This window comes from Coregonus lavaretus (genome assembly GCF_964263955.1).
Source record: "Coregonus lavaretus genome assembly, chromosome: 8".
In the NCBI taxonomy this organism is placed as follows: domain Eukaryota; kingdom Metazoa; phylum Chordata; class Actinopteri; order Salmoniformes; family Salmonidae; genus Coregonus; species Coregonus lavaretus.
The window spans coordinates 52,255,374-52,272,763 of NC_139995.1; the positions used below are offsets into that span (position 1 = coordinate 52,255,374).

The 17,390-nt window shown below is 41.6% G+C and overlaps 1 protein-coding gene across 1 annotated transcript in view; it reads left to right on the forward strand.

Moving 5' to 3' along the window:
* The first annotated feature begins 674 nt into the window (after positions 1–674).
* The window catches only part of LOC311134319 (E3 ubiquitin-protein ligase rnf213-alpha-like), a 72,664-nt gene continuing 55,948 nt past the window's right edge, over positions 675–17,390 (forward strand). Inside the window, 10 exon segments of the mRNA XM_084167964.1 lie at positions 675–814; positions 1,013–1,494; positions 1,587–1,793; positions 2,051–2,260; positions 4,572–4,739; positions 5,007–5,212; positions 5,446–5,738; positions 6,037–6,293; positions 6,421–6,642; positions 6,968–7,157. Of these exon segments, the coding sequence (XP_084024090.1) occupies positions 1,433–1,494; positions 1,587–1,793; positions 2,051–2,260; positions 4,572–4,739; positions 5,007–5,212; positions 5,446–5,738; positions 6,037–6,293; positions 6,421–6,642; positions 6,968–7,157 (1,815 nt within the window). The 5' untranslated portion in view covers positions 675–814; positions 1,013–1,432.

Here is a 17,390-nt window from a genome sequence, read left to right on the forward strand (position 1 = left end):
TTAATAATATTTGGATGTTATTCAGTATACTTAACCATTCAAGATGGTCAACTGCACCCCACTTTTTCAAGTAGGCTAATTACAACACAAATGTTTTATTATATAGGAAATACAAAGTTCATTTAATCTTGACCAACTTTTTTTAAACTAGCCAACTGCATATCCTGCAGGCCTACAGCATGTATATATATATATATATATATATATATATATATATATATATATATATATATATAGGGCCAGTGATATGCATACTTAGGACCGTGGCCAGATTACCCCCCGGGCACATGCCCAGGGACCCTACATCCAGGGGCCCCCACTGATTTTGTAATAATGTTTAAGTCACTCAGATAACATAAGAACAAGGCATAAGCCATGGCTAAATGTGTAGAATTACAGGAAATAAACTTTTAAACTACAAAAGTTTCTCTCTACCACCAAGAGGGGACCCTCTAAAGTGTTCTTGCCTAGGGCCCCATATTTGGTTAGTCTGGCCCTGCCTAGGACCAGGAGTCTTAACTGATTATGTGTCCTGACCAGGAAAAACCCTGGCCTTATGCATAATATATGGAATTGTCCAATAGGAAATTAATCCAAACTATTAAATGCAAGATAGCTTGAATGTTCGTATCATGTAGTTCATCAAAGTGACTTGTCCTCAATATCAGATAAGAACACTGCAGAGCATCAAACCTCTGCGGTCAGTGAAGCAGAGCCCCAGCATGAGAATGAGCCACTGACATTGTCCGGGAACAAAGCTGACACACCTCTAAAACACTCCAGTGAAGAACCAGGGGGCAATGTCAAGAAAAAGGTGCCTGTATCACAATTGTATATGTTGAAAATGTAATACATGTTTCATCACAAAACAATAAAAAGGTGCCAAATATCCAGTAGAGTATAGAGTGAATATGCAGAGTTTTGCTTTGCTTTGTTTCCCTTAGTTACCTTTAAATACTGAAATGTGTTATATTTGAAAATACAATTCTGTAACACTTTTGTTTGTACATAGAGTGGAGACACCCCCAGCAACACTGAGCTGACCACAGACACACATCAGAAAGAGGAGTCTTCTGGGAGTGAGAGCTATGCAGCGGTGGACGTTCCCCCTACAGGAACTCCATCTAAGAACACTGCCACTCCAACCATACCCTCCAAACCTCCGACCTCTCTTATCCCATCCCTGTACCACACAACCACAGAAGACCAACCCGAGGGTCCATCAAAGGAAAATAAAAGTGAACCACTGAATGAGTCAAACACAAGCCAAACCCAACCTAGTTCAGTAAAACAAGAGTTGCCTGAGAAGACTGGCTCATCCACACATGAGACAACAGATCAGAACACAGGACCTGTCTCAGTCCCAACTCAACCAGTAAGAAAGGCATCATATAAAGAAGCTCTGGTGGGAAACTCTCAGGACACAGAAGACATGTCCAGGACCCAGAGTGTTGGAGAAACCACAGAGACAAGAACAGCAAAGAGGAAGCAGAGGTAATCAATATCTCTCTATTCTATTATGATTTATCATATATATTTATATTTGAACTGCGTCTTTTGTAACATGTTTGTACTTTATCAATAAGCCTCGAGAATCAAGACGAGAGGCTTCCAAGCCAACACAAGGAATCAGAGAAGCAGAGTAATTATGGTGGTGGTGATGCCTCCAAGTCATCGACTGCTGGATCCCCACCTGCAAAGAAAGATAGGCCACCAAACCAAAGCAATGACGAAGACTTCCAGCAGGTGACATCAAAAAAGAAAAAGGACCAGCGGGAAAAGCCAACCCAAATGTAAGGCCAGTTTATACATGAAATTGGACTTTCCAATAAAACCATGTTACTTGTCAAGTCAAATTAAACAATTCAATGCACATTTTACATAGGTGTCACAACAGACTTCATGGGAAATTTAAGGAACAAGTAATGCTTAAACTACCACAGTTGTTGGGGGAATTAATATTATAACACAATGTAATTATGAAAGTAGGTCGTTTTTCATGTTTTGAAGTTCAGCATATTTTGACATTTGTGAACTTCCTGCTTTCCAGGAGCCCTGAAGGGAGCAAGGAAGCTGGAGTCAGGAATGAACAACAGACATCCAGTAACCAGAGTGACAAGTGTACCAAGGATGAAGCAAACTCACAGCCGTGTGTTGACCATTCCCAAGTATCAACTGATGACCCAACAGATAAGTCAAACACAAGCCAGGAAGAAACAAAGTACACCAACCAGGAAAAGCATTCACAGCCTCCCCAATTGTAAGTGTCTGTCATAGATTGAATGTGTCTAATACAGGGCTCCAGACTGCGACCATACAGTCGCATTTTGCCACCCTTTGACTTGACTTTGTGCGAGTTACATTTTTAATTGGTCGCATTGGTGCGGGCTGCAAATTCTACCTGGTCAACTCACTCAAAATGTCCTATTTTTAGGGGTGGATAAAACCATGATTTGGTCAAACGGTAAGGTGCATTATCCTCATGACTCCTGTAATGTAAGCGTCTGCCCTGTGCCTGTTTCACACTGTTTAATAATCAAGATAAATCTTATGGCATTGAAATAAATACGGAGCTAGTATCAGAGAGGAAGAGGCTGGTAGTATTGAACTGGGTAGGAAATCAATTACATGTATTGAACTCATTAGAAAATTAATTAATTTGCCCAAGTTTATAATAAAACATGAACCGAATGCATCAGTAATTATTATTTCCTGCAACTTTCTGAAGAGGCAATGACACTGGACTGCCCCTGTCTCATCTGTGTGTGCGGTACGCGTATGTTGTAGCCGTTAGCGATGCTAATGATAACTGTCTTCTGGTAGATGGAGAAAGGCTTTCCCAAAAACCTTCTCATTAACTAGAAAGTAGCTAATGCCTACCTGTCAGAATTATATCATGATTATTTAAAGAAATCCAGTGGTTATTTGTTTTGCAAACTCTATCATCACATGTGGACTACAAAAACACAGCTAAACAACAGCCTTTTGCTAGGTGTGCACTTCAATTAAAGGGTAACTACACTCAGGGGTGAAAGTAAGGCAGAACAAAATAAATAGTGGGGGTATACCGTACCGGTAAAACATGAGGCTATCACAATAAATTACAGCAAAATATCAAGACAACTGTGGACTTCACACCATTATTTATCATTACCGCATGACAGAGGCATGAAAAATGTGCGAACGGACTTGAAAACGGGTGGTATAGCCTACGCTCCAAAATGCGATGTAATTCGATGAGAACGTTTAATTTTGCGAAGGCAGAGATGATTGGCTGACACTGAGACGTGTGCGGACAGCAGTGGACACATCCATTCTGGTCTATTGACAATTGGCAAATGTCTTTACACTTTTTGGTGTTTTGTGTAACAGATGTCTCTTTTCATTCACCACCGTTTGGAGGCTGAAAAATGGTGTGAGTGGATGAACGTGCATGGGTAGCCTAGTAAAGCACTTTGAAATGATTGTTTGACAATCAGATGAAAACATAATAGCTGGTTGTGTTTATGCCACAATAAAAGGTAATACATTTTAAAAGGTAAAATAAACATCTTTACGGCTAGGCCCATATGCAAGCGCATGCACACATAGGAGGTCCCGTATTGGGAAGAAATTAAATCTACTTTCACCCTTGTCTACATTCCAAAATTGAAATTTCTTCGATTTTTCCAATACCTCCAAAATTGTCTCCCGATGTGGTTTAAGCATTGTTGTGGACTTACAACATCCAATTTTGTTGTTTTTCTACCAAAAAAGTTTGATTTCTAGAGTGAAAACCTGAAAAAATTGGGAAAAATCTGAAACCTGGTACAACAAAACCCATAAAAAAAAGAAGCAATTTTACTAAACGGAATTTGGCCCCAATATTTTTTTTATAGAGTTCCCACTTCCGCAAGTGGTGAATTAGCAGCAATTGAATTAGGCCGATATGTGCACATAAAGATGAAGGCAAATCTCTATTGAACCAAAAAATAATAATTCTTTAGTCCTATTTTGATGGTAAAATATAACAATAATAGCCTAATTGTCAACCCAAAAAATAATAATTATTTAGTCCTATTTTGATGGTAAAATATAACAATAATAGCCTAATTGTCAACCCAAAAAATAATAATTCTTTAGTCCTATTTTGATGGTAAAATATAACAATAATAGCCTAATTGTCATATCAAAATATCTTAATCATGCATTCTTGCTTGGGCATGTTAGATGTAACAACTTATTTATTGAATACCATCTCAGTAGTTTATTACACTTCTTATTAAGCGTTGTGAATTACTTTAGAATTACTTTATAAGATGATTTCACGTTTTTCTATTGCGTGACGCCACAATTTAATTTTTAGAGTGCGACCAAATCATGGGCTATTGCTACCAACTGAAAAGGTTAGTGGCACCAGTGCCGCCAGGGGAAAACGTTAGTCTGGAGCCCTGCTAATATTTTAAACTGTCACAGGTACATCTTCACCAAACATTAGTTCAAACTACCCCTCATTCTTTACTCGAGTTTGTGTTACAGGACCCTTGATATTTACTGATGCTGGTTTCTGTATTTTTTTTCTCTCCTTACAGCCCAACCAAAGTGCATCATGTTTCTGATAAGGATAACCTTACCATTTATTTTCACGCTGTTGTATCCAAGCGTTTCAAGTTGGACCCCTTAAATGACGTGGTTTGTTTGAAATCTGGAAGTCTTTTTGAGACCTGGGATACAAATGGATTGAAAATGGAAATCACAGGGTAAGGTAAAAAATGTTTGCCCTTTGTTGGCACTAATGTATTTAATGTTTAGTAATTGATGTGACTTTTCAATTCACTTACTTTTCTTATCATTGACTCTGATTAGTGTGTCCTAAGCAAGTCATTGTATTATGTGTTTCTGTAACCTGTTTTTCGAGTGATAGTGTGAAACAGTTGTCCGAGAATAAACATTGTAATTTCATACTCAATATGAGCCAGAAACCTCATTTAAAAAATGTTGCATATTTTTCATCATCCACTTTAAAGGGATTTAAGAGGGAATGGATTTCTTGTTGAAGGACGAATGGTGACCTCTAAAAAGAATGTTGGTGTCTCCATACCTTACAAGTATGTTGTCTACAAGAGGAAAGACAACTCATATGAGGAGAAATATGAGCACATCTACCTAAAGGATGCAGAGCAACATGTCAACAGGTGCCTATTCGTCAAAGAGGATCTTTTGACACTTGACGGTAATGCTTGACTATTATATTACTAACAAGACACCACACACACACACACACACACACACACACACACACACACACACACACACACACACACACACACACACACACACACACACAAACACACACACTATGCTAATCAGGGTGCCTTTTCTACTTCTATGTGGAATGTATATGAAATGACATTGAACCCATAAATATTATACTGATCCATTTGTCTTATTTATTTTTTGTCATAGGGGAGTGGCACCAATATGATGATATCATACGCTCGGAACCTGACCAAAGTTGGAAGTCACGCTTCAAAAGCTGGATTGCATGGTGGGATGTCTACAAGGAAAAGGTAGTGGCGGGCAGGCAGCTGGCTGGAAAGGTGATGCTGGAAAACATTTTTAATCTACTTCAAACATGGAGTGACGTGAACATTAGGAACTTCTTTACTCAACTCCAGCAGTTCTTCACCAATTACAAATCCCCCTTCGTCCATGTGGATGGTTCAAAGACATGGGATCTGCAGTATGGAGAAGAACAGGTAGATTCGCTTGCCTATTTTGAGGAACTGTCATTAAGTAGCTTTTATGAACGAAATTGATATATAACTTGTGTTCATAAATGCTTTTATATGTATTGTTAACCGCATTTTATGAAGATAAACAAATTAAAATGTGTGTTGCTTGTTAAACAGTCACCTTGCCATTGTTTCAGCCTATCAGCTATTCTGTCAGCCATATTGTTATTTACATGTTGATGGCTCAATCGGCAAATACTTAGGAGTTGTTATCGTATTAATGTAAATGTAAGGAATCTTTATTGTACATTCCTTTTTTCAGGTGAAAACCCTTTTGAAACAGTTCATGCAGCAAGCTATAGATGGAGAGATCCAAAAGGGGAACGAGAAGCGTGAGGATTTTTTCTCTGATCCTCTGAAATTAGGAGTTATTATCCTGATTGTCCACATCAATTACAGTTTAGATGTCAGTGTACATATTTCTAAACTGTGTGAGTTGCTCTGCCTGCCTAAAAAGCCAAGAGAGGTTTTCCTTGCACACTGGACAGAGTTCACACAAGGGCTACCAGGTGACATCAGGTAGGAAATCATTTTCTTTCCTCACTCACCGAAAGTAAAGACCTTCCTAATGTTTCTAATCCAATGAATATTGACAAAATGTAAATATCTTGAACTGAAGATGGATGTTGTCTACTTTCTCCTTCAGGGTTTCGGAGGCAATTGAGACACTATGCAACTTTGCAAGAGAACAGAGAGTTGAGAAGTGGGTCTTGGTTATCCCCCTCCTGCATCTGCTTAGAGGGGAGAGCAAGCCATTTGAGGCTGTTCCGCTGGCCATGAATACAAAGTTGGATATCTGGGCGGGGCTGAAAGGGATCAAAGCACCAGAAGGCCACACAGACTCGGTGTTTGAAACACAGGGATTAAGGTAATTGGCAAGGCTTCACTTACGATTCATTTGGAATTAATGGACAATAAAATGGTTACGTCTGAACCAATTACAACAACAGGTTGAAAAGAAAGTAATACAAGTAATAGTAGTAGTAGTAGTAGTAGTAGTAGTAGTAGTAGCAGTTCAATACAAATCCTATAAGTATACCTAGAATCATATCTTTCACATTGCAGTCCAGATCTTAATTATAAGTCTACTTTATTATTTAACCAACAATTCTAATATTTATCCTATTAACACTATGTATGTTTAGTCCATAGTCCTGTTTTAAATCTCAGAGTTTTGCCTTCTTGAAAATTAGGGATTCCATCCAAATAATGGAAAAGCACAAACACCTTGTGGCGATGGACTGTCTCGTTGCTCGCTCTTGGATGTCTCTGTTGGGGCTGGATAACTTGTTCAGCTATGCATCAAGCATCCCTCTTGATGTCTTGGACACTCTTCACTACCTCCAGTTTAGACTGACTTCCGTGGAGGACTTTAAACATGAGGTACATATGTCCCTTCCTTTTGAAAAGTGAAAAAGTGTTTTGTATTTCTTTATTGTGCATTAGTTTTATGTCATACTCAACTGTACGAGTTCATGTGACTGCACTAAAAAGGTATGCTAAAAATTTAAATTTGATTTATTAGATCGTACCTCTTACAACATGCTATTATTAAGTTACTGTGTGTGTGTGTGTGTGTGTGTGTGTGTATATATACATACATACATACATACATACATACAGTGCCTTCAGAAAGTATTCAGACCCCTTGACCTTTTCCACATTTTGCTATATTACAGCCTTAATCTAAAAATGATTAAATAAACATATTTCATCAGCAATCTACACACAATACCCCATAACGACAATGCGAAAACAGGTTTTAAGAAATGTTAGCAAATGTATAAAAAACAAAATAAATAAAAAACCTTATTTACATAAGTATTCAGACCCTTTGCTATGAGACTTGAAGTTGAGCTCAGGTGCATCCTGCTTTCCATTGATCATCCTTGAGATGTTTCTACAACTTGATTGGAGTCCATCTGTGGTAAATTCAATTGATTGGACATGATTTGGAAAGGCACACACCTGTCTATATAAGGTCCCACAGTTGACAGTGCATGTCAGAGCAAAAACCAAGCCATTGAAGGTCACCAAGAACACAGTTCTTAAATGGAAGAAGTTTGTAACCACCAAGACTCTTCCTAGAGCTGGCTGCCCGGCCAAACTGAGCAATCGGGGAGGTGACCAAGAACCCGATGGTCACTCTAACAGAGCTCCATAGACAAGTTTACGCGCTGTATCCCGGGTGGCGCCATAACTCTACACAAATGCATTTCATTTCCGCCGGAAGTTGTTGGCACAACGTCTGCCGGTGTAAACACAGCGATGTCGACGCTAGCTTGGGAACACGGTTCTACTACTATGCCCCAACCCGTCAAGGAGCGGAGGGGGAGGAACTTGCAAGGGACTATTTGGAAACTTTGGGCAACAGCATTGAAACCAAAGGCTTAGTGGTGTGCGAAAAGGAACCGTGGCTTGCAGCATCTCCCGATGGAGTGATAAACAACGACATTCTGTTGGAGATCAAATCACCTGTGATGGGAAACAAGTCACTTGCAGAATTTTTGGCAACAAAGAACTGCGAAATCACAACTGTGGCAAACGGAGATAGGGTAGATTACCATATTGCCTGCAATGGTCCAAAAGGCTACTACATGCAGGTACAAATTGGGATGCACTTCACAGGGCTTCAGCACTCCAAGTTGGTGATCTGGAACAAAACTGAGCACCTAGAAATCGAAGTACCCTACGACCAAGGCTTTGTCCAGGGGCATATCATAAGGCTGCGCACCATCTACTTTGCCCACATGCTCCCGAAAATTGTTGATGATTTTGTTGAGGGAAGGTTACAGTTCTGCAGTAAATATCTCAGCATTTTAAAACCAAAATAAACTGCCTTATTTAGGTCATGCCCACAGGAGCCAACAGATGTCCATTGTTTACATGATCTCTTTATGCTGTGCAATATATCAGTGTGCCTACTGTTTGAGTGAAAATAAAGTTTGATGTAATTTCAATCCTTAGAGTGCTACAATTTATTTTAACACAGTTCATAATTCATAGTAAGCTCATACTGTACATAAATAACACTGGATTAATTAATTGTTTTGAGGAAACTAAACAAATGGCTTCAACAAGAAAGATTGCGTGTTTAATCTTAACAGGTATTAAAAAGTAAAATACAAAAGCAGCCCACACAATTACATCACTATGAAAATATTCATATATAATATTAAAAAATACAATGCACGCAGTATTTGTTGTGTTTATCTGTATTTAATGAACATCATGGCTGGGTGTTGGTAGACAGGGACACAGGGCAAGATTCTAAACCTCACTGATCAGTGGACTCTTCAGGTTAACTAGGCCAGCACAGATGGTTAAGATGTTGTCCAGTTTCGGTGCCATGCTGATGGGAACATTCTGGGATAAAATCTTAAACACCTTCAGTCTCTGGATTGCTCTTTCCACATGTATGCGGACATTGGCTACTCGCCTGGTGCGTGTCGTCTCCTCATTGGTCAACTGATTGCGCCTGTAGGTGAAAGCAGGGATGTTCAAACTGACCCTTCTCTCATCAAGCAAGTCTCGAATGGTGAACCCACGGTCCGCCATGACCTCATCACCAGCCCTCAGATAGTCTAGGAACCCACTGTCCATGGTGATAAACTTATAGCTGCTTCTGCCAGCATAGGCATCAGATATAAACATGATTAGCCCATTAGGGGCCACAGCGACAAGATATTTCACAGTGTTGCGTGATTTATACTGGCTGAAAGTGTCACTCCTTGAGTCATGGTTTGTGGCTCTCTGCATGGCACTTTCGGCACAGTCAATGATGCAGGTGGTTCGAGGGTAGTTCCTCTGAAATGACAAGGGCATGGTGGCACGAATGGTCTCTCTTGGAAGCCAGGGGATCAGGACTTTGAACTGTTCACCCATCACGTCAATCCAGTGACTAATCACAATGCTTGCCATGGATGTAGACACATTGAAGCGGTGAGCAATATCTCCTAATATTAGGTTTAGTTTTAGTTTCATCAACGTCATAAGTATTTGGTCAACAACAGGAAGGGTAATTGATGGCTTACTGAAAGGCAACAACACCGTCACCAGTGTGAAGAATTGAACCATAAGCACTCCTGTATACAGCCGGGACCTAGCATCATCAATGACCGTGGTGCTGGTCACAGTAGGACCCATTTCTGCCTCGCACTGTGTGGCCTTGTCTACTTTAACAGACTGTGTTGAACAGTAAATGTGATCAATATGTGACGGATCCTCCCATTGGGTCTGGGCATCTCGAAATGTTGGTGTAGCAGGCTCGGCCTCACAGGTTTCTGGAGCATCTAAAAAGGGGAAGAGAAAACATGGATGGAGCAAAATTAATGCAGGCATAGAGTCCTCTCACTACAAACATCACAATGGAAAAATGTGTACTACAACATTGCACTCACACGCACACACACAATCATCATCACAACAGCCTGCCACCTTGCATTGTATTTATGATGTAGACTAAGGCACATGCAGGCAGGCACACACACACACACACACACACACACACACACACACACACACACACAATTAATGATGTAGCTATCGTGGGCATTGTTTGTCCCATCTCCAAAACAATCAACTGCCTTAGCAAAATACCGGTAGCAATGTTAATGTATGACAACTTCTTCATAATTAACAGTATTGTCAGCTTCATAGCTAAAGTTGCTGAACTTACCCTCAGATTCAAGTCTGCGTTTCTTTATCTGGGAGGAGGCAGTGGTCCGCTGGGTGAGTTGACGCCTATTTGGCTGGGGAGGGCGATTGTATCCCAACCACAACTCTGGGAAAGGATTATCCTTGGTATGTTTTTGGTCAACAAAGTGATAGGAACAAACAAAAACGTTGAGGGGTGGTTTCTTTAGATTCAATGCCTTCAGCCAGGTCCTTGATTCCGAGTCAGTATCAGGCTTGCGAAAAAATATAAACAATGGAGCGCATGGACATTGCCTCTTTGTAGCTGGTTTGTGGTCATAGCACTCTCTATCTAACCACTCGTTCAGGTGCTTTCTCGAGTTTTTGCAACCAACTACCGCACACGTCGTTCCCGAACCACTTTTCTTCATGTTGTATTTGTAATTTTTATATCCTCTTTGTCACTGCGATATCAGTGCTTTGTCGGCACAACGGAGCTAGCTAGCAAAACAAACCCAGCCCGGCAGAACGGAACTGGATTGCATCGACGGGAGGAGTTCAGGAAGTAGAGCGGAAACGGCTCAAAAACTTGTCTATAGTTCCTCTTTGGAGAGGGGAGAACCTTCCAGAAGGACAACCATCTCTGCAGCACTCCACCAATCAGGCCTTTATGGTAGAGTGGCCAGACGGAAGCCACTCCTCAGTAAAAGGCACATGATAGGCCGCTTGGAGTTTGCCAAAAGGCACCTAAAGACTCTCAGACCATGAGAAACAAGATTATCTGGTCTGATGAAACCAAGATTGAACTCTTTGGCCTGAATGCCAAGTGTCACGTCTGGAGGAAACCTGGCAACAGGACCTCAGACTGAGGCAATGGTTCAACCTTCCAACAGGAAAACGACCCGAAGCACACAGCCAAGACAACGCAGGCGTTGAGAGTCTTTAGGTGGTTTCGGGACAAGTCTCTGAATGTCCTTGAGTGGCCCAGCCAGAGCCCGGACTTGAACCCAATCGAACATCTCTGAAGAGACCTGAAAATAGCTGTGCAGCAACACTCCCCATCCAACCTGACAGAGCTTGAGAGGATCTGCAGAGAAGAATGGGATAAATTCCCCAAATACAGGTGTGCCAAGCTTGTAGTGTCATACCCAAGAAGACTCGATGCTGTAATCGCTGCCAAAGGTGCTTCAACAAAGTACTGAGTAAAGCGTCTGAATACTTATGTAAATGTGATATTTAATTATAAATTAGCAAACATTTCTAAACATGTTTTTGCTTTTTCATTATGGGGTAGTGTGTGTAGATTGATGAGGAATTAAAAAACAAAAAATATATTTTAGAATAAGGCTGTAACGTAACAAAATGTGGAAAAAGTCAAGGGGTCTGAATACTTTCCGAAGGCACTGTATGGCTTGCGAAAGTATTCACTCCCCTTGGCATTTTTCCTATTTTGTTGCCTTACAACCTGGAATTAAAATACATTTTTGGGGGGTTTGTATAAATTGATTTACACAACAAGCCTACCACTTTGAAGATGCAAAATACTTTTTTGTGTGAAACAAACAGGAAATAAGACCAAAAAACTGAAAACTTGAGAGTGCATAACTATTCGCCCCCCCAAAGTCAATACTTTGTAGAGCCACCTTCAGCAGCAATTACAGCTGCAAGTCTCTTGGGGTATGTCTCTATAAGCTTGGCACATCTAGCCACTGGGATTTTTGCCCATTCTTTAAGGCAAAACTGCTCCAGCTCCTTTACATTTACATTTACGTCATTTAGCAGACGCTCTTATCCAGAGCGACTTACAAATTGCTGCATTCACCTTATAGCTAGTGGGATAACCACTTTACAATATGTTTATTTTTTTGAGTGACTCCGCTGTCCTGGTGTCGTGAGGGAGCTTGTTCCACCATTGGGGTGCCAGAGCAGCGAACAGTTTTGACTGGGCTGAGCGGGAACTATGCTTCCACAGAGGTAGTGGGGCCAGCAGGCCAGAGGTGGATGAACGCAATGCCCTCGTTTGGGTGTAGGGACTGATCAGAGCCTGAAGGTACGGAGGTGCCGTTCCCCTCACAGCTCCGTAGGCAAGCACCATGGTCTTGTAGGAGATGCGAGCTTCAACTGGAAGCCAGTGGAGTGTGCGGAGGAGCGGGGTGACGTGAGAGAACTTGGGAAGGTTGAACACCAGACGGGCTGCGGCATTCTGGATGAGTTGTAGGGGTTTAATGGCACAGGCAGGGAGCCCAGCCAACAGCGAGTTGCAGTAATCCAGACGGGAGATGACAAATGCCTGGATTAGGACCTGTGCCGCTTCCTATGTAAGGCAGGGTCGTACTCTCCCAATGTTGTAGAGCATGAAACCTACAGGATCGGGTCACCGCCTTGATGTTAGCGGAGAACGACAGGGTGTTGTCCAGGGTCACGCCAAGGCTCTTTGCACTCTGGGAGGAGGACACAACGGAGTTGTCAACCGTGATGGCGAGATCATGGAACGGGCAGTCCTTCCCCGGGAGGAAGAGCAGCTCCGTCTTGCCGAGGTTCAGCTTGAGGTGGTGATCCGTCATCCACACTGATATGTCTGCCAGACATGCAGAGATGTGATTCGCCACCTAGTTATCAGAAGGGGGAAAGGAGAAGATTAGTTGTGTGTCGTCTGCGTAGCAATGATAGGAGAGGCCATGTGAGGATATGACAGAGCCATAGGAGAGGGCCTAGAACTGAGCCCTGGGAGACACCAGTGGTGAGAGCACGTGGTGCGGAGACAGATTCTTGCCATGCCACTTGGTAGGAGCGACCTGTCAGGTAGGACGCAATCCAAGGGTGAGCCGCGCCGGAGATTCCCAACTCGGAGAGGTTGGAGAGGAGGATCTGATGGTTCACAGTATCAAAGGCAGCAGACAGGTCTAGAAGGACAAGAGCAGAGGAGAGAGAGTTAGCTTTAGCAGTGCGTGACACAGAGAAGAGCAGTCTCAGTTGAATGACCAGTCTTGAAACCTGACTGGTTTGGATCAAGAAGGTCATTCTGAGAGAGATAGCAAGAGAGTTGGCTAGAGACGGCACGCTCAAGAGTTTTGGAGATAAAAGAAAGAAGGGATACTGGTCTGTAGTTGTTGACATCGGAGGGATCGAGTGTAGGTTTTTTGAGAAGGGGTGCAACTCTCGCTCTCTTGAAGACGGAAGGGACATAGCCAGCGGTCAAGGATGAGTTGATGAGCGAGGTGAGGTAAGGGAGAAGGTCTCCGGAAATGGTCTGGAGAAGAGAGGAGGGGATAGGGTCAAGTGGGCAGGTTGTTGGGCGGCCGGCCGTCACAAGTCTCAAGATTTCATCTGGAGAGAGAGGGGAGAAAGAAGTCAAAGCATAGGGTAGGGCAGTGTGAGCAGGACCAGCAGTGTCATTTGACTTAACAAACGAGGATCGGATGTCGTCAACCTTCTTTTCAAAATGGTTGACGAAGTCATCCACAGAGAGGGAGGGGGGGGGGGGGGGATTCAGCAGGGAGGAGAAGGTGGCAAAGAGCTTCCTAGGGTTAGAGGCAGATGCTTGGAATTTAGAGTGGTAGAAAGTGGCTTTAGCAGCGGAAACAGAGGAAGAAAATGTAGAGAGGAGGGAGTGAAAAGATGCCAGGTCCGCAGGGACTACTCCAGCTCCTTCAAGTTGGATGGGTTCCGCTGGTGTACAGCAATCTTTAAGTCATACCACATATTCTCAATTGGATTGAGGTCTGGGCTTTGACTAGGCCATTCCAAGACATTTAAATGTTTCCCATTAAACCACTTGAGTGTTGCTTTAGCAGTATGCTTAGGGTCATTGTCCTGCTGGAAGGTGAACCTCCGTCCCAGTCTCAAATCTCTGGAAGACTGAAACAGGTTTCCCTCAAGAATGTCCCTGTATTTAGCGCCATCCATCATTCCTTCAATTATTTTTATTTTATTTTATTTGTATTTCGCCTTTATTTAACCAGGTAAGCCAGTTGAGAACAAGTTCTCATTTACAACTGCGACCTGGCCAAGATAAAGCAAAGCAGTGCGGTAAAAACAACAACAACACAGAGTTACATATGGAATAAACAAAACGTACAGTCAATAAGGAATACAAGTAATCCTTCTACCCCCCCCCCCCATACCCTACCCCCCCAACAAATAAAAATAAAATAATAAAAAAGGGAAAAAATTAGATACTAAATTAAATAAATAAAAAGCAAAATGAACATACAAATACAAAACAATATATATATAAAACACATGAAAATTAAAAATATACTCGAAAAAATATACATATATAAAAATTTGAAATACATTTTTTAAATATAATACAAATTAAAAATAAAATTAAAAATAAAGTTAAAAAAATAATAAATTGTAAAGTGGTTGTCCCACTGGCTATCATAAGGTGAATGCACCAATTTGTAAGTCGCTCTGGATTACATTTTACATTACATTTTAGTCATTTAGCAGTCATTTATCCAGAGCGACTTACAGGAGCAATTAGGGTTAAGTGCCTTGCTCAAGGGCACATTTACGTCATTTAGCAGACGCTCTTATCCAGAGCGACTCACCAATTGGATAAGAGCGTCTGCTAAATGACATAAATGTAAATGTAATAACACAATAGAAAATCTATATACAGTGTGTGCAAATTCTGACCAGTTTCCCAGTCCCTGCCGATGAAAAACATGGTGTTCTCGGGGTGATGAGATGTGTTGGGTTTGCGCCAGACATAGCGGTTTCCTTGATGGCTAAAAAGCTCAATTTTAGTCTCATCTGACCAGGGTACCTTCTTCCATATGTTTGGGGAGTCTCCTACATGGCTTTTGGCGAACACCAAACGTGTTTGCTTATTTTTTTCTTTAAGCAATGGCTTTTTTCTGGCCACTCTTCTGTAAAGCCCAGCTCTGTGGAGTGTACGGCTTAAAGTGGTCCTATGGACAGATACTCCAATCTCCGCTGTGGAGCTTTGCAGCTCCTTCAGGGTTATCTTTGGTCTCTTTGTTGCCTCTCTGATTAATGCCGTTCTTGCCTGGTCCGTGAGTATTGGTGGGCGGCCCTCTCTTGGCAGGTTTGTTGTGGTGCCATATTCTTTCCATTTTTTAATAATGGATTTAATGGTGCTCCGTGGGATGTTCAAAGTTTCTGATATTTTTTTATAACCCAACCCTGATCTGTACTTCTCCACAACTTTGTCCCTGACCTGTTTGGAGAGCTCCTTGGTCTTCATGGTGCCGGTTGCTTAGTGGTGCCCCTTGCTTAGTGGTGTTGCAGACTCTGGGGCCTTTCAGAACAGGTGTTTACAGTTGAAGTCGGAAGTTTACATACACTTAGGTTGGAATCATTAAAACTTGTTTTTCAACCACTCCACTAATTTCTTGTTAACAAACTATAGTTTTGCCAAGTCGGTTAGGACATCTACTTTGTGCATGACACAAGTAATTTTTCCAACAATTGTTTACAGACAGATTATTTCACTTATAATTCACTGTATCACAATTCCAGTAGGTCAGAAGTTTACAAACACTAAGTTGACTGTACCTTTAAACAGCTTGGAAAATTCCAGAAAATGATGTCATGGCTTTAGAAGCTTCTGATAGGCTAATTGACATAATTTGAGTCAATTGGAGGTGTACCTGTGGATGCATTTCAAGGCCTACCTTCAAACTCAGTGCCTCTTTGCTTGACATCATGGGAAAATCAAAAGAAATCAGCCAAGACCTCAGAAAAGAAATTGCAGACCTCCACAATTCTGGTTCATTCTTGGGAGAAATTTCCAAACACCTGAAGGTACCATGTTCATCTGTACAAACAATAGTACGCAAGTATAAACACCATGGGACCACCCAGCCGTCATACCGCTCAGGAAGGAGACGCGTTCTGTCTCCTAGAGATGAACGTACTTTGGTGCGAAAAGTGCAAATCAATCCCAGAACAACAGCAAAGGACCTTGTGAAGATGCTGGAGGAAACAGGTACACAAGTATCTATATCCACAGTAAAACGAGTCCTATATCGACATAACCTGAAAGGCCGCTCAGCAAGGAAGAAGCCACTGCTCCAAAACCACCATAAAAAAGCCAGACTATTGTTTGCAACTGCATTAGGGGACAAAGATCATACTTTTTGGAGAAATGTCCTCTGGTCTGATGAAACAAAAATAGAATTGTTTGGCCATAATGACCATCGTTATGTTTGGAGGAAAAAGGTGATGCTTGCAAGCCGAAGAACACCATCCCAACCATGAAGCACGGGGGTGGCAGCATCATTCTGTGGGGGTGCTTTGCTGCAGGAGGGACTGGTGCACTTCACAAAATAGATGGAATCATGAGGAAGGAAAATGATGTGGATATATTGAAGCAACATCTCAAGACATCAGTCAGGAAGTTAAAGCTTGGTCGCAAATGGGTCTTCCAAATGGACAATGACTCCAAGCATACTTCCAAAGTTGTGGCAAAATGGCTTAAGGACAACAAAGTCAAGGTATTGGAGTGGCCATCACAAAGCCCTGACCTCAATCTTATAGAAAATGTGTGTGCAGAACTGAAAAAGCGTGTGCGAGCAAGGAGGCCTACAAACCTGATTCAGTTACACCAGCTCTGTCAGGAGGAATGGGCCAAAATTCACCCAACTTATTGTGGGAAGCTTGTGGAAGGCTACCCGAAACATTTGACCCAAGTTAAACAATTTAAAGGCAATGCTACCAAATACTAATTGAGTGTATGTAAACTTCTGACCCACCGGGAATGTGATGAAAGAAATAAAAGCTGAAATAAATCATTCTCTCTACTATTATTCTGACATTTCACATTCTTAAAATAAAGTGGTGATCCTAACTGTCCTAAAACAGGGAATTTGTACTAGGATTAAATGTCAGGAATTGTGAAAAACTGAGTTGCAATGTATTTGGCTAAGGTGTATGTAAATTTCCGACTTCAACTGTATATACTGAGATCATATGACAGATAATGTGACACTTAGATTGCACAAAGGTGGA